The following is a 16978-nucleotide window of genomic DNA, read 5'->3' as shown; positions in this document are numbered from 1 at the left end:
TCCAAAAATGGATCCAAAAAAACATACATGAGGGCAATGGGACAAAAGTGCACAAAGAACTGCACAAACCCCCATCCCACCCCAGCGCATGAGCTGTGAACTAGCGCCTATCTGTGAGCTCATGTACACAGAACATCAGGACGTGTATAGGGCTTCAACATTAGAAAGTGAAGAATAATTCAGCCAGAGCACACTAAGGCTATAAGGCAATGTTCACACAGAACATTTTGAGGGTCAAAAAAAAATACACCTGTATTTGGGGGGGGGGATTGATATATATATATATATATATATATATATATATATATATATATATATATAAACATTTTTTAGCAAATTTAACCCTTTAAAGACTGGGCCAATTTTCATTTTGCGCTTTTGTTTATTCCTCCTCGTATTTAAAAAACCATAGCACTTGCATTTTTTCACCTACAGACCCACATGAGCCCTTATTATTTGTGACACCAATTGTACTTTGCAATGAGAGACTTAATTTTTCCATAAAAAAATTGCAAAACTGGGGGGAAAAATTATTTCTGCTTTGAAATTTGTCACTTTTTTTATTTCAAAAGGTTTCATATTTACGGCTTTCGTCCTATAATAAAAATGACATGCTGCGTATGTTTCTCAAGTCAGTACAATTATAATGATAGGCAACTTATATAACTTTTATTTCATTTAATGGCTTTTAAAAAAAAATAAAACCTTTAAAAAAAAAAATGTTCCTCAAATTGCTCTATTACCACCCTTATAAAGCTTTTGTTGTTTAGTTTATGGTTTTATTTGAGGTGTAATTTTTTGCGCTGTGTAAAACATAGTTATTGTCCAAAATAAGGACGTCACTTTTTATAGCTATACTCATTACAACATGTGAACTGTAAAATATTTTCCATTGAACACAGATAATTCTCCCTGTCAATCAAGCCGGTCTGGGCAGGAGGCAGCAAGGCTGGTAAATAGTGACTTTAGGTGAAGCACCCTTGCGGTCAGCTGAAGGACTATATTATCTCTGTGCCTGCTATTCTGTATACAGATCATAGTCAGGTCATAATGACTGCAGTGTATGAGCGTCCAGATTGCAGGAATGGTCCATCAGAATATAGTTAAAGGACCCGTATAGTAGAGGCCATGTAGGTGAGCATTTCATTTTGGGTTTCTAGTTTCTACTCTGTCAGTAGTAATTCAGCATCATTAGATTTCTTCCTTACCTTCAGTAACAATGGAGCAAATATCTGCCTGACCGCCTGGTACAGAGTATTGATAGGAGAGTCTAACATGGAGGAGACCAGGACGTTCTCATGGAGGTTTTCCTCAGTGATGACTTCTGGGCGGATTTTAAAGAACACAAGAACCTTCTCCTTAGTATCTCCAGGTTCAACCTACAAGGACAGAAATCAAAATCACAATGTCAAAGGATGCCAAAAGCCTTCTGACAGGGTAGAGTCCTATACCTTACAAAAGAGTAGTACCCTGGCCCCTATACTTTATTATACAGCAGCATCGGGGCCTCCGAACCCTGCAGTACCTTATAGGAGAGCAGTTCCGGGGGCCCTACACCCAGTATACCCTATACCTTATACAGCAGTACCAGGCCCTGCACCCTGTATATGCTATACCTTATTGTACAGCAGTACCCAGGCCCTGCACCCTGTATATGCTATACCTTATTATACAGCAGTACCCAGGCCCTGCACCCTGTATATGCTATACCTTATTATACAGCAGTACCCAGGCCCTGCACCCTGTATATACTATACCTTATTATACAGCAGTACCCAGGCCCTGCACCCTGTATATCCTACACCTAATTATACAGCAGTACCCGTGCCCTGCACCCTGTATATACTATACCTTATTATACAGCAGTACCCAGGCCCTGCACCCTGTATATCCTACACCTAATTATACAGCAGTACCCGTGCCCTGCACCCTGTATATGCTATACCTTATTGTACAGCAGTACCCAGGCCCTGCACCCTGTATATGCTATACCTTATTATACAGCAGTACCCAGGCCCTGCACCCTGTATATACTATACCTTATTATACAGCAGTACCCAGGCCCTGCACCCTGTATATCCTACACCTAATTATACAGCAGTACCCGTGCCCTGCATCCTGTATATACTATACCTTATTATACAGCAGTACCCAGGCCCTGCACCCTGTATATCCTACATCTAATCATACAGCAGTACCTGGTCACCAGTTTTACAATAAAGAGGAGGAGAATGAAATGCTGGAACCTGAGGATCCCTGGATGGTATGGAAGAGGTGTCAAACTCAAATACACTGGGGGCCAAAATTAAAAACTTAGACAAAGTTGCAGGCGAACCTTAATATTTATTGAAGTGTCTGGATCACTCTATGGGAGGAAGAACTTGCCCGCATGTCATATCTATAGTTCATCTTAGGCGCTGCATTTTTAAAACACCTCCTACCCTCCTATATACAAACTGCCCAAAATGTAAAAAATGTCCCCTTCTGTAGCCCATGAGGTATCATGTCCCACAACAGTACTCCCTAATACTGCCCCATAGAAAATTTGCCCCAACACTTTAATTACCCCACACTTTACCCCCAAAACAGCACCCCCCCCCCCCCCCCCCCCCCCCCCCCGTCCTCAGGTTGTGTGAGGTATTACAACTCAACTACCTTCATTTTAGTGGACCTGAGATACAAAAACCACATTCAAACTGAGGACAGGAGCGGTGCTGTCTCTGGCAGAAAACAGACACGTTTTTATAAGCCAGTATAACCCCTTTAAATACAGGGTAGTATGCCGATGAGGGGTGGGGGACCCGGCTCCCATTTCCACCCCTGAGCATCTTCTCATGTACACAGCAGCCTACACCATATACAGCATTCACATTGCCTGATCTCAGGTGTCCACAGCCCCTTATGACAGATTTTTCCTTCTTGCAGGATTTTTTTAGCAGACCCTATTGATGACCCATATGTCCCACCTGGTCACAGACGGACACGGGAGCGCTGCATTGGAGTAAAGCCCCTATTCCACGGAACGATTATCGTCTGTATTCGGACGATATCAGCCGCTACGGACGATAATCGTCCCATGGAATAGAGTGCAACGATCAGCTGACATCGTTCATGTCGGCTGATCGTTGCAGTCGCTTGTTTTTCAACATGTTGAAAAACAAGCGACTGATATAGCAGCGATCTGCTGCCGTCGTTCCGTTGAATAGGAGCATCGGCAGCAGACGCTGCTATATCCTATGGGCTGCCCGGACGATCAGCGATCCCCCGGGCAGCCCCCCCGCAGCTCCCCGCCGCCCCTCCCGCACTCACGAGGACGAGGAGCAAACGAGCGATGAGAGCGCTCATTTGCTCCTCTTAACGACCCGTATAATAGGCCTTTAAGTTAAGTTGTATATTTTATTTTAGATGCCTTTGCTTCTCTTTGCGATACATTCTACGTAAATTATTAGATCCTCTTTTAACCCTTGAAGCAACTGTGCAAGACCCTGTGAGAGCAGCCGATGTGCCCCATCCAATACCGCTGCCTGAAATCACAGCAACTGCGCAAGACCCTGTGAGAGCAGCCAATGTGCCCCAACCAATACCGCTGCCTGGAATCACAGCAACTGCGCAGGACCCTGTGAGAGCAGGTGATGTGCCCCAAACAATACCGCTGCCTGGAATCACAGCAACTGCGCAAGACCCTGTGAAAGCAGCCGATGTGCCCCAACCAATACCGCTGCCTGAAATCACAGCAACTGCGCAAGACCCTGTGAAAGCAGCCGATGTGCCCCAACCAATACCGCTGCCTGAAATCACAGCAACTGCGCAAGACCCTGTGAGAGCAGCCGATGTGCCCCAACCAATACCGCTGCCTGAAATCACAGCAACTGCGCAGGACCTTGTGAGAGCAGGCAATGTGCCCCAACCAATACCGCTGCCTGGAATCACAGCAACTGCGCAGGACCTTGTGAGAGCAGGCAATGTGCCCCAACCAATACCGCTGCCTGGAATCACAGCAACTGCGCAAGACCCTGTGAGATCAGGCAATGTGCCCCAACCAATACCGCTGCCTGAAATCACAGCAACTGCACAAGACCCTGTGAGATCAGGCAATGTGCCCCAACCAATACTGATGCCTGAAATCAAAACAGCCGAAGAAGAACAAAAGGCTGAGAGTCTGAAGGTTCCTGTAGAAACAAAGACCACCAACAGGTCCGTGCTCAAGGCACCCCCTGTCATAGGCGCTAAAAAAAAAAAAAAAAAATTTCGGGGGGCGTGACCAACTATGGCCGTGTGAGGACGCTTCAGCCTGAGCTCCTCCAAACCCAGACTACAATCTGCTGGCATCGGCCCTCTTCACCATGGGGAAGACCGCTAAAAAGAACAGGGGACACTCCTTAACCCGCTCTACACCCCCTCAGGGGGATATCGGGGCATATTTTGCCCGCCCGGAGACACCGGCACCCAAATCAGGCACAGAGCTGCAGGACGCAGAAGATGGCCGCCACCATGCGGACGAGGCGCCCGACCACCCCACAGCAGCCCGCACAAGGTCATCTGTGGCCGCACTGGAGCCCCGCCACCTACCGAGGTCCTCCGCTGGCACCGACGCATCCCTGCGGCTTCCGGAGACGACTGCCGCGGCCTCCTTGCAGCTGCACACGCGGCCCGGCGGGACCTCCGTCGGCCATCTTGATTCTGAGCCGAGCGGCGTGCAGCGGACCCGGAACGAGCCGGAGGAGCGGCGGCAGCAGGAGGACACTGACCAGAGTGCCCGGCAGGTACCCCCTCCCGCATCAGAGGCCCCGCACTGTGCCCCCCTATCTGTGGCACTACCGCAGCGCCGCTCCCAGGCCGACCCCCCCATCGGGCCTACTACTACTACTGCGGCCTTGCCGCCTACGGCCACACCAGGCCTCAACCCCCTGACAGCACCATGGGACGGCGGTGCGGTGCATAACCCATGGTTTGCACCCCCAACACCTGCCCAAGTCCAGATGGGGGACCCCCTGCTCTTACCCCAACCTGTGCAAGGGGGGCTTTCTCCGGCCTCCTCATCCCACTGGTCCACAGGATCCTCCTGGGGCAGCTCGCCTCCCCATACCACGGCAGCTGTAACCCACACGGTGGCCCTTATCCATGCACCGGCCACTGCTGTCTCACCTCACGGGCGAATGTTATCACCTAGGAGGCTACCGGACATTCCTTCCTCCCTAGAGGGCACCCCCCCTATTTTCAGGGTTTGCTCCCCATCTGCGACCTCTGGGGCCCCAGACTTGCCATTTCCACTGACTGCCAGCCGCCCCTCAGTATTGGATGACAATAGGCCGGTATCCCTGGCGGATCTCAGGGCTCTTACCCAGTCCCTTCCTACTAAAACCGACATTTCCACTCTGGCCAAGCAACTGCTAGATGAATGTAAACATGAATTTGCGCAATTTCGTGCTGAACTTACAACGGTCTCATCTAAAGTAGATGTATTGGAAACTGCGCAGGAGACTACCTCCACGACTCTGCTAGCCCTTCAACACGATGTGCAAGTACACTCTGATCAGCTGTTTGTCCTGCAACAACACATGGACGATATTGAGAACCGCAATAGGCGCAATAATCTCAGGATACGCGGCCTCCCAGAATCTGTGCCTTCCTCTGATTTATTTGCAGTGCTGTCTACCATCTTTAATGACCTCCTGGAACAACCACCTAATACGCACATCGAGATAGACAGGGCGCATAGGGCACTACGGCCCCCTAGCCGAGACAGTCAAAGACCTAGGGACGTCATATGCCGCATCCACTTTTACTCTACTAAAGAAGAGATCCTCCTGAGAGCCCGACGCCGACGCAATGTTTCCTACAGAGGTGTGCAACTGCTTATCCTACAGGACCTCTCCCGACACACCTTGGCCCAAAGGGCCGCTCTCCGCCCGGTGTTGGACATCCTACGTGACCGTAATATTCCCTTCCGCTGGGGATTCCCCTTCGCCCTCATTGTACGCTTGAATGGTCGGTCCCTCACCCTGCGCGCACCAGAAGACATCCCGGGATTTCTAAGAGATTTAAACATCACAAACATCTCTATACCTGAGTGGCCTTCACTACTGACCTCCTCTAGGAGCACCAAAAGGCCTTTCTCGCCCCGATCTCCCAACTCGACGCCCGTGGGGCCCCGATCCGCCAGGCGAGATGGCCCTCGACCTGCCCCGGCTTCTCCCGCGCACTCCCCAGCCCACGCTGACTCTCGAGCCCGCCTTCCCTGGGCCATGGACAGCATCTCGTCTCTAGCCCTGTAGCTACCCCCGTTATTGTTTAATCAGTTTCTATGATTTTCAGCCGAGTTATGCCTGTAATTTGTTTGCATTTCATCATCTGGGTCTAGGAGGGAGCCTTAGGTCTATGTCTTTACATGCTTAGCTGTCTCTTCCCCCCAATAGGTAGGAAACCCAGCCTGGATAGTTCCGGGTCTGGTAGTACTCAGTTTGAGGTTCTTAGAGTATACGCTGCAGTTTTGCCTTTACTGCTGTTGTTGTCTTTGTGTGCACCCCTGTTTGTCTGTGTCTCCCCCTCCCTAATTTTCTCTGTCTCATTTCACGTCCCAGTCCCGGACATTCCCAGGAGATCTTCGGCTGTGCCTACCTGCATCTTTCCTGAATGGCGGATTTACATGTAGCAACCTACAACGCGAGGGGATTGAACACGCCCCAGAAAAGATCACAGGTTCTCCACCATTTCCACCGCCGGAAGGTACATATACTCTGCTTACAGGAGACACACTTCAAAACAGGCCATGCACCCACGATCCGCGATAGACATTATACACAATGGTTCTTCGCCAATAACCCTGACTCTAGAACCAAGGGTGTGGCCATAGCTATACACAAGTCCCTGCCATGTCAAATATTATCCTGCACGACGGACCCAGCGGCGCGATATCTAATACTTACCCTATCCATTAGTGGCCATATCTTTACCATAATTAACACTTATGCCCCGAACCAAGACCAAATTGCTTTCCTCCTGAATCTAATTGATCTATCCCTCCCCTTGGTTAGGGGGACCGTACTTTTTTGCGGAGACCTGAATCTCACGTTAGACCCATCCTTGGACAATTCCACAGGCCGCTCTAGTTTCTCGTACCCAGCGATTAAAAAAGTTAAGAAAGCCCTGCTCCAACTACAACTTTATGATGCCTGGCGCTTGATGCATGCTGCGGACCGAGACTACACCTTTTTTTCTAATCCACATGGGACATACAGCCGTATCGACCATATCCTCATCCAACATAGTGCATTGCCGTGGTTGGCGACTGCCTCCATAGGCAACATACTATGGTCGGATCACGCCCCTGTCTTCTGCTCCCTTACCCTACCGTTCCTATCGAAGACTGCGGGGTCCTGGCGTTTAAATGAGTCTTTGCTTCTGGATACAGTATGTTTAGCTGACCTGAAGCAAACTATAGTGCATTTTCGCACGGACCATGCTGCAGACACAACCTCCCCCATTATTCAATGGGAGGCGCTTAAATGTGTGCTCCGGGGAGTGCTTATAAAGCACGGCTCCAGGCTTAAAAAAGCGAAGGCCATCTCCCTGCAAAAAGCACTTGCCAAGGTTTCTTCCCTGGAACTGGCCCATAAGCGTGCCCTGTCCCTACCCATATTGCGGGACTTGCAGGTTGCCCGCTCGGAAGTTAGACGCCTCCTTGAGGCGTCCTGGGGGCGACTTCTCCAAACTTGCCGTAGCAAATTTTATGAGTACGGCAATAAGTGTGGACGCATGTTGGCCAGAGCCTTGAAGAATCGGATGGCACAAATGCACATCGGATGCATCAGGAATTCCGCACACCACCTCACACATCATAGCGCGGAAATAGCATCCACCTTCCATGCATATTATTCCTCCCTGTATCACCTTCCGACCACTCGGGTCACGACTCCTGGGCCCTTCTCTCCTCCACCCCTCGCAACGCGTCTCCCCGCCGAGACCATTGGAAACTTGGAGGAACCGTTTACTGCGCATGAACTCGCCTATGTGATTTCACAATTACCCGGAGGGAAGAGCCCAGGACCGGATGGCCTGACTGCTCAGTTCTATAAAGCCCTCTCGGAATTCCTCTCCCCTATACTGCTCCTGGCCTTTAATTCTATCTCGGATTCTGTCCCCTTCCCGCCCCATGCCACCACCGCACACATCACTCTTATCCCAAAACCGGGCAAAGACCCCCAGCTCTGTGGCAGCTATCGCCCAATTTCCCTGCTGAACGTGGACTTAAAAATTTATTCCAAGCTACTAGCCAACAGATTGAATGCCCACTTACCCTCCCTCATCCACCCTGACCAAGTGGGCTTTGTGCCAGGGCGGGAGGCCCGCGACAACACCCTTAAAACTCTGGATATTATCCACTATGCGCGAACGCGCCACATTCCTCTAATGATCCTTTCCCTAGATGCCGAAAAGGCTTTCGATAGGATTTCGTGGCCCTCCCTGACACAAACCCTGCAACAGATTGGAATCGGCCCCTCCTTCCTTACTAAAATATTGGCCTTATACCAGAACCCCTCGGCTCAATTGAAGGTGAATGGGATGTTTTCAGCCCCCTTCTCCATTTTTAATGGCACCAGGCAAGGATGTCCTTTATCCCCCCTCCTGTACGCCTTAATCATGGAGAATTTACTAACCTTGATCAGTTCCGACCCAGATATCACGGGTATCTGCATCGGGAACCGGGAGTATAAATGCTCAGCCTTTGCGGATGACCTTCTTGTCTATATTACTAATCCGCATGTAGCCCTCCCCGCCCTGATGGCTCGGTTGGAACAGTTTGGAACCTGGTCCAATTTTAAAATCAATCTCTCCAAATCAGAAGCCCTGAACGTGTCCCTGGACCCCGCATTGGTGGGTACCATTCAATCCAACTTCCCATTTGCGTGGCCTAAATCTGGCATCACATGCCTGGGTATCCGCATTCCCCCCACTCTCTCTCAACTGTTTGAGGCAAATTTCCTCCCTTTGCTAACCCGCTTTACCAAGGATCTTGACACCTGGAACAAGAAAGAGTTTTCTTGGTTCGGGAGAATCAATATCTTGAAAATGACTCTAATGCCTCGGCTTCTGTACTTGCTGCAGACCATCCCCATCCACATCCCCATTTCCTTCTGGAAACGAGTTCAACGTTGCTTCACCTCTTTCGTGTGGTCCGGAGGACGGCCCAGGATTAGGCGAGAGACCTTATCTCGCTCTAAGGATGCGGGTGGGGTTGGTCTGCCGGATTGCCGCTTATATTACCTGGCCTGTGTACATGCTCGTATACTGGACATGGTCCATCATTCCAATTCTAAATTATGGGTTCAACTAGCGCAGGCACAGTGCCCCAGACCTCTCTCCACCCTCCCTTGGACTTGGTCACCTTCCCTGCGAGATGACACTGCCTTATCCTACGTTACTCGACATACGTTGGCCTCTCTACATTTGGCGGGCAAATCCCACCCCCTGCTCCGGAGACTCGGACCGTTGACCCCTATAACACACAACCCACAGTTTGCACCGGGACTTTCCTCATCCTTCTTAGGGCTCCCAGCCGACAAGGTCCTCCATTTTCACCAGGTACTTAAACAAGGCGCCTTATTAGCCCTATCAGTAATCCTGGACACGACCCCACCTACAGTAAAGCACTCGTTTGAATATGCTCAATTGCAACATTTTTACTCCACTACTAAACGTACCCACACTTTGCACCAGGAGCTGACAGATTTCGAACAATTATATATGTCCCCTTCCTGCCCTCCACACATCATCTCCGTGGTATACCAGCAGTTATTATCCTCCAGTTCTCGGCACTTACCGTCTTTCTGCTCGGCCTGGGAGACAGAGTTGGGAAAAAGCTTCACGCCACAGCAATGGTCCAAGGCCTTTTTCCTATCCCACAAGGCAGTACTGGCGTGCAAATCACAAGAAACTAGTTACAAAATAATCTCCCGATGGTATCGTGTCCCCTCTCTTCTCCATAAGTGGTATCCCACGGTACCTGATGTGTGTTGGCGATGTGAAGGGGCCGGGGGGACCATGTCGCACATATGGTATACATGCCCGCGGCTACGGGGATACTGGTCGACTATCCTACGTACCATACACACTGTCACAGGGTCCTCATCCCCAACACTCCGGAAGCTGTACTGTTATATATGTTTCCCACTGCCCAATCCCGTTTCAAGAAGTCTTTAGCTAGACATCTCCTGCAGGCAGCGAAAACAGTGCTACCCCGACGGTGGAGATCCCCGGAGCCCCCTACATTAGATGATTGGTTCGCTGAAATTGCCCAAATACATGATATGGAGAATCTTATTGCGGTCACCCCGTCAGCTGTAAAGAAATACACAGCCACTTGGAGCCCGTGGTTGCTCTTTCGTTCTACCGATTCTTATAGAACCGCGGCTGTCTGAACAATTCTGCCCTTTTCACCATGGGAGTTGTCCTCCCCCTCGCGTGGTCCATTTTCACCGCCCTATTGGTAGGCACGACCGAAAGGCTTGACATAATGAACGTCATTATAGACACCAGCCGTTCAACTAACACCACCCCCTTCCCCCCCCCCCCCCCCTAGTGTTTGTGTCTTCTTGTCCGTGTCTTTTATGTCACTAAGTCTCAACATTTATTGCTAAATTCATGCAATTGTCACTCTGTAGCCAGATTTTATGGCCCTGCCAGGTATCAATCATACTTGTTTGCCCACATGCTTTGCTTTGTACTGCCTGTATATTGCCTGGTTACTGTGTTTCTTTGTGCCTTATGTCTTAAGTGGGACTCAACGTCCTTTGTTTGTTGTTCTTATTGAAAATAAAATAAAAAACTTTAAATTTAAAAAAAAAAAAAAAAAAAATTCATGCCTCGCAAACAGCTGTCATTCAATAAGGTGGTGCATGTCCGGCTAATGCCTCCTGACCACCATGATTGTAAGGCTCGAATCTCTGAAGAACATCAAGAAAGAGAAATCAAATATGACCCCATGTCTGTAACCTATGACCTACCACCCCGACAGGACACTGTGACAGAAACCGATCTACAGACACGACCACCCCACTAGTCACCGGCCTGTCACATCGCCAGACGCTTTATACAATTCCTGCGGGTTATCTGGTGTGGCGCAAGGTATGGGGAAACTAATATAAGAGACGCGCTTTATCACATTACAATTAACATGTTAATAAGAATAAATTAAAAAATGATACGACGTCTAAGTGTGTGATTTAAAGGGTTTTAAAGAGAAACAGTTAATCTCTAGATGGCGGCCATCACATTTTCAGCTTGGTGTACCAAAATTCGGCAAAAAAAACTAACATAACTCGGGTGGTGTGTCACTTCAAAAACAAAACATAATTTTGCAATATTTATAGTTTAACCCTTTAGTGACCACCAGTATGCCCCTTCACAGCAGTCACTAACAGCATTTGTTTCGATACATACCTCTTTTTATGGCATTGCGGGGGATCAGCTGTCAGTATGACCGCTGATCTCTCTCTGTAACTACCCAGAGCGGAGAACCCTCTGCTGCAGGTAGTTTAACCCATTAAATTCCTGGGTCACCAGTTTTACAATGGAGAGGATGAGACACCTGAGGATCTCTGGACGGTAGGGAACAGGGGTGTCAAACTCACAGTGGGCCAAAGTTAAAAACTTGGACAAAGTCGCAGGCCAACCATAATATTTATTGATGCGTGCGTACAGCAGTAAGGGAGGTGCCGCCGCTTATGCACGTGCTGGTTTCCTATGGGGTATAGCTTGGCTGCAGCTTCCCTATGGCAGGAAGCATGCAGTGTCCTGGGCGGTACGTCTGACAGTGACATTGATGCCAGTGGCATATTCACTCTAGCATGGGCCCCAGACTGTTCACAGATCCGACTTCCCATTCCATAACTATAGTTCACCTTGCACTTTTACAACACCTCCTGCCCACCCACCCATGTACAAGCTCCCCATCCACACTGCCCGAAATGCAGTATTATGTACCTCAATAGTAACCCCCCCTCCAAATACTGCCCCATAGAGTAGCTGGCCCAACACAGTAGTTACCCCACTATTTCCACTACCCAGTAGGAAATCCCATAATAGTGTCTCATATAGTAGTCAGCCCCCCTCAATAGTGTCTCATATAGTAGTCAGCCCCCCTCAATAGTGTCTCATATAGTAGTCAGCCCCGCTCAATAGTGTCTCATATAGTAGTCAGCCCCCCTCAGTAGTGTCTCTGATAGTAATCATCTCTCCCTAGTGGGCAGCAGTACCTGGGCCCCACACCCTGTATATACTATTATACCTTATTGGACAGCAGTACCTGGGCCCTGCACCCTGTGTAAAATATTATACCTTACTGGACAGCAGAACCTGGGCCCCGAACCCTGTATATACTATTATACAATATTGGACAGCAGTACGCAGGCCCTGTACCCAGTATATCCTATAACTTATTGGACAGAAGTACCTGAGCCCCGCACACTGTATATACTATTATACCTTATTGGACAGCAGTACCCGGGCCCCGCACCCTGTATATCCTATACCTTGTTGAACCGCAGTACCCGGGCCCAGCACCCTGATATCCTATACCTTATTGGACAGCAGTACCCAGGCCCCGCACCCTGTATATAGTATTATATCTTATTGGACAGCAGTACCCGGGCCCCGCAGCCTTTATATCCTATACCTTATTGGACAGCAGTACCCGGGCCCCGCAGCCTTTATATCCTATACCTTGTTGGACAGCAGTACCCAGGCCCAGCACCCTGTATACACTATTATACCTTATTGGACAGCAGTATCCGGGCCCCGCAGCCTGTATATCCTATACCTTGTTGGACAGCAGTACCCGGGCCCCGCAGCCTTTATATCCTATACCTTGTTGGACAGCAGTACCCGGGCCCCGCACCCTGTATATCCTATACCTTGTTGGACAGCAGTACCCGGGCCCAGCACCCGTAACTATACTATACCTTATTGGACAGCAGTACCCGGGCCCCGCACCCTGTATATACTATACTATACCTTATTGGACAGCAGTACCCGGGCCCCGCACCCTGTATATCCTATACTTTATTGGACAGCAGTACCCGGGCCCCGCAGCCTTTATATCCTATACCTTGTTGGACAGCAGTACCCGGGCCCCGCACCCTGTATATCCTATACCTTGTTGGACAGCAGTACCCGGGCCCAGCACCCGTAACTATACTATACCTTATTGGACAGCAGTACCCGGGCCCCGCACCCTGTATATACTATACTATACCTTATTGGACAGCAGTACCCGGGCCCCGCACCCTGTATATCCTATACCTTATTGGACAGCAGTACCCGGACCAGCACCCTGTATATCCTATACCTTATTGGACAGCAGTACCCGGGCCCCGCACCCTGTATATACTATACTATACCTTATTGGACAGCAGTACCCGGGCCCCGCACCCTGTATATACTATACTATACCTTATTGGACAGCAGTACCCGGGCCCCGCACCCTGTATATCCTATACTTTATTGGACAGCAGTACCCGGGCCCCGCACCCTGTATATACTATACTATACCTTATTGGACAGCAGTACCCGGGCCCCGCACCCTGTATATCCTATACCTTATTGGACAGCAGAACCTGGGCCCCGCACCCTGTATATACTATACTATACCTTATTGGACAGCAGTACCCGGGCCCCGCACCCTGTATATCCTATACCTTATTGGACAGCAGTACCCGGGCCCCGCACCCTGTATATCCTATACCTTATTGGACAGCAGTACCCGGGCCCCGAACCTAGTATATACTATACTATACTATACTATACCTTATTGGACAGCAGTACCCGGGCCCCGCACCCTGTATATACTATACTATACCTTATTGGACAGCAGTACCCGGGCCCCGCACCCTGTATATACTATACTATACCTTATTGGACAGCAGAACCCGGGCCCCGCACCCTGTATATACTATACTATACCTTATTGGACAGCAGTACCCGGGCCCCGCACCCTGTATATACTATACCTTATTGGACAGCAGTACCCGGGCCCCGCACCCTGTATATCCTATACCTTATTGGACAGCAGTACCCGGGCCCCGCACCCTGTATATACTATACTATACCTTATTGGACAGCAGTACCCGGGCCCCGCACCCTGTATATACTATACTATACCTTATTGGACAGCAGTACCCGGGCCCCGCACCCTGTATATACTATACTATACCTTATTGGACAGCAGAACCCGGGCCCCGCACCCTGTATATACTATACTATACCTTATTGGACAGCAGTACCCGGGCCCCGCACCCTGTATATACTATACCTTATTGGACAGCAGTACCCGGGCCCCGCACCCTGTATATCCTATACCTTATTGGACAGCAGTACCCGGGCCCCGCACCCTGTATATACTATACTATACCTTATTGGACAGCAGTACCCGGGCCCCGCACCCTGTATATACTATACTATACCTTATTGGACAGCAGTACCCGGGCCCCGCACCCTGTATATACTATACTATACCTTATTGGACAGCAGTACCCGGGCCCCGCACCCTGTATATACTATACTATACCTTATTGGACAGCAGTACCCGGGCCCCACACCCTGTATATCCTATACCTTATTGGACAGCAGTACCCGGGCCCCGCACCCTGTATATACTATACTATACCTTATTGGACAGCAGTACCCGGGCCCCGCACCCTGTATATCCTATACCTTATTGGACAGCAGTACCCGGGCCCCGCACCCTGTATATCCTATACCTTATTGGACAGCAGTACCCGGGCCCCGCACCCTGTATATGCTATACCTTATTGGACAGCAGTACCCGGGCCCCGCACCCTGTATATACTATACCTTATTGGACAGCAGTACCCGGGCCCCCGCTCTTCTCCCGGACAGGAGGAACTCGTTGCCATCATCCAGAAAGCGGTCTAGCTCCGCGCAGTCACTGAGCCGCTCCCCGGCCGGCAGCCCGAAGTAGTTGTGCACGGTGCTGAGGATGAAGTCCTTCCTCCGGTCCTCTCCCGCCGGCATCTTCCCCGCTCCACAATCAGGCGTCCTGACACTTCTATGGGGCCGGAGGAGGTTGTTGAAGAGCCGCTACCATAGCAACGCGGGATCAGCCGCAACTGCCTCTCCAAACATGGCGGCGACGTACAGACGCGCGCGTGCGCAGAGGAGACGCCGGGTCCGACACGCAGAGCGCGCGCGTGGGACGAGGCCGGAGTGTAGCGGACGCCCCGCATTCACATCACTGCGATTCTATCACGTCTATCTGTATCTAGGAAAGCTGAGTGTCACCTAATATGGCTGCCAGTCCTGTACTGTTATAGTCAGAAAGAAGAGAGGAAGCCAAGTGCATAAGATCAAAGGGGCTGTGTGACCCCTCAAAATAAATAAAAATTGGAAAAAAAAATTCTGTGCCTTAAATTAAATTATTCATTGTTGCATTATAAGCGCTATTGTTTTTTGCTTTTTCTAGACACGTTGACAGGGGTTGATATAACTTTTTTTTTATTATGAGTTTTTTTAAATTCTTCAAATAAGAAAACATACAACAAGTGCCCAATAGTCGCTGACCAAAACACAGTGATCATAACAGATGAGGTGTGGCAAAAACCTATCCAAGGTATACTGATGAAATAACATAGGGCTAGCGTAAAGCATGGAATCAGGGGGGAGAAAAAGACAGTTAACACACGGTATTTGGTTGTACAACAATGGCCGTTGTAGGAGGTCGCAACAACGGCCATTGCTTATTAGCTCTGCTTAATTGCATAGCAGTAAATGGATCAACGGCCATAGTGCGTACACAGGTTAGGAGGGTTTGGGGGGGTTCATATAACTTTTACTCATCTTTGTGAGGGTGGTATAGCGGTATAAATGTGTCAGTCCTTTTTATCGTTTTATTGTCTGGGTCACAAAGACTTCAGTGCCATATGGTTGTAATTAGAGATGAGTGACTTTACAGTACAGTGGTACCTTGGTTTAAGAGTAACTTGGTTTAAGAGTGTTTTGGTTTAAGAGCTCACAGTTTTTCAAAATTGTAACTTGGTTTAAGAGCATTTCTTTGGATTAAGAGCTCCCTGTGCTAGGAGGCAGGGCGAGTGGAGGAGGGGCATGGTCTGCATAGCAGGGTCTACAGCCCTGTACTCCGACCAGGAAGTCTCCCTCACCTACCAAATCATAGCAGATCCACTTCAGGCTGGGGCTTGCATCAGGGGACAGGACGGTGGAGGTAATCTCTCCATAGCTGTAACCCCTCTATCCCCAGACAGAGAGCGCTGCTATACTGTGCCCACATCTGTCCTGCTCATTCCTTCATGCTCCCTGAATTCTCAGCAGTCTCTAGCGTGTGCTCAGCATGCAGGGCCATTCTGTGGCCTCCCTTTTCTGCTTGTGCACGCTTTGTGGGGTTAGCGGTCGCTGACCGACACAGTGGTGATTTAGTGTAGAGGCTCATGTGGGCCAGGGGACCTGCACACGGTACATGGGGCAATATGGTTTGATCAAATTATATACCAACATCCTGGCGTTGGTTTTTCAAATATAGCTGAGAGGAATTAGTGTCAGCCATAGGTGTGAGGGGCAGCAGCTCCTTTCTCTCCATGTCCAGAACGAATTATGCTCGTAATCCAAGACACCACTGTACAAGTGAATCACTTTGTTAGCCCGGCAATCGTCTTATCAGCCTGAAGTCTGTGCCGCTCCACCCTAGGTGGCTGGAAAAGCTGCATCCAGTCTAGGGAGAGATTTCCCAGAACTGGACCCAGCTTTTCCAGGCATCCGCTGTGGAGCGGCACGGACTTCAAAAGCAGCAGGCTGATAAGCTGATTGCCGGGCTAACAAAGCGATTAGTTTGTACTGTAAGTTCACTCATCTCTAATTGTAATGCTAGTAAATATGTGTAGCTTTTATTAATTTGTTTTCAGTGTTTTTAAGCTATGTAACCAATAATAATAATAATAATAATCCCAGCACT

At 49.5% G+C, this 16978-nt stretch overlaps 1 protein-coding gene across 3 annotated transcripts in view; it reads right to left on the bottom strand.

The window, feature by feature from the left end:
• The window catches only part of DYNC2H1 (dynein cytoplasmic 2 heavy chain 1), a 276780-nt gene extending 261613 nt beyond the window's left edge, over positions 1-15167 (bottom strand). For all 3 annotated transcript variants that reach the window (XM_069969745.1, XM_069969746.1, XM_069969747.1), the window contains exons 1-2: positions 14851-15167; positions 1209-1379 (exon numbers count right to left, since the gene is read on the bottom strand). In XM_069969745.1, coding sequence (XP_069825846.1) covers positions 1209-1379; positions 14851-15030 — 351 coding nt within the window. In that variant the 5' untranslated portion in view covers positions 15031-15167. The remainder of the gene's footprint in view (positions 1-1208; positions 1380-14850) is intronic.
• Between the last annotated feature and the right edge of the window lie 1811 nt (positions 15168-16978).

Source organism: Dendropsophus ebraccatus, chromosome 5, assembly GCF_027789765.1.
Source record: "Dendropsophus ebraccatus isolate aDenEbr1 chromosome 5, aDenEbr1.pat, whole genome shotgun sequence".
In the NCBI taxonomy this organism is placed as follows: Eukaryota; Metazoa; Chordata; class Amphibia; order Anura; family Hylidae; genus Dendropsophus; species Dendropsophus ebraccatus.
This window is presented reverse-complemented; position numbering and strand designations above follow the sequence as displayed.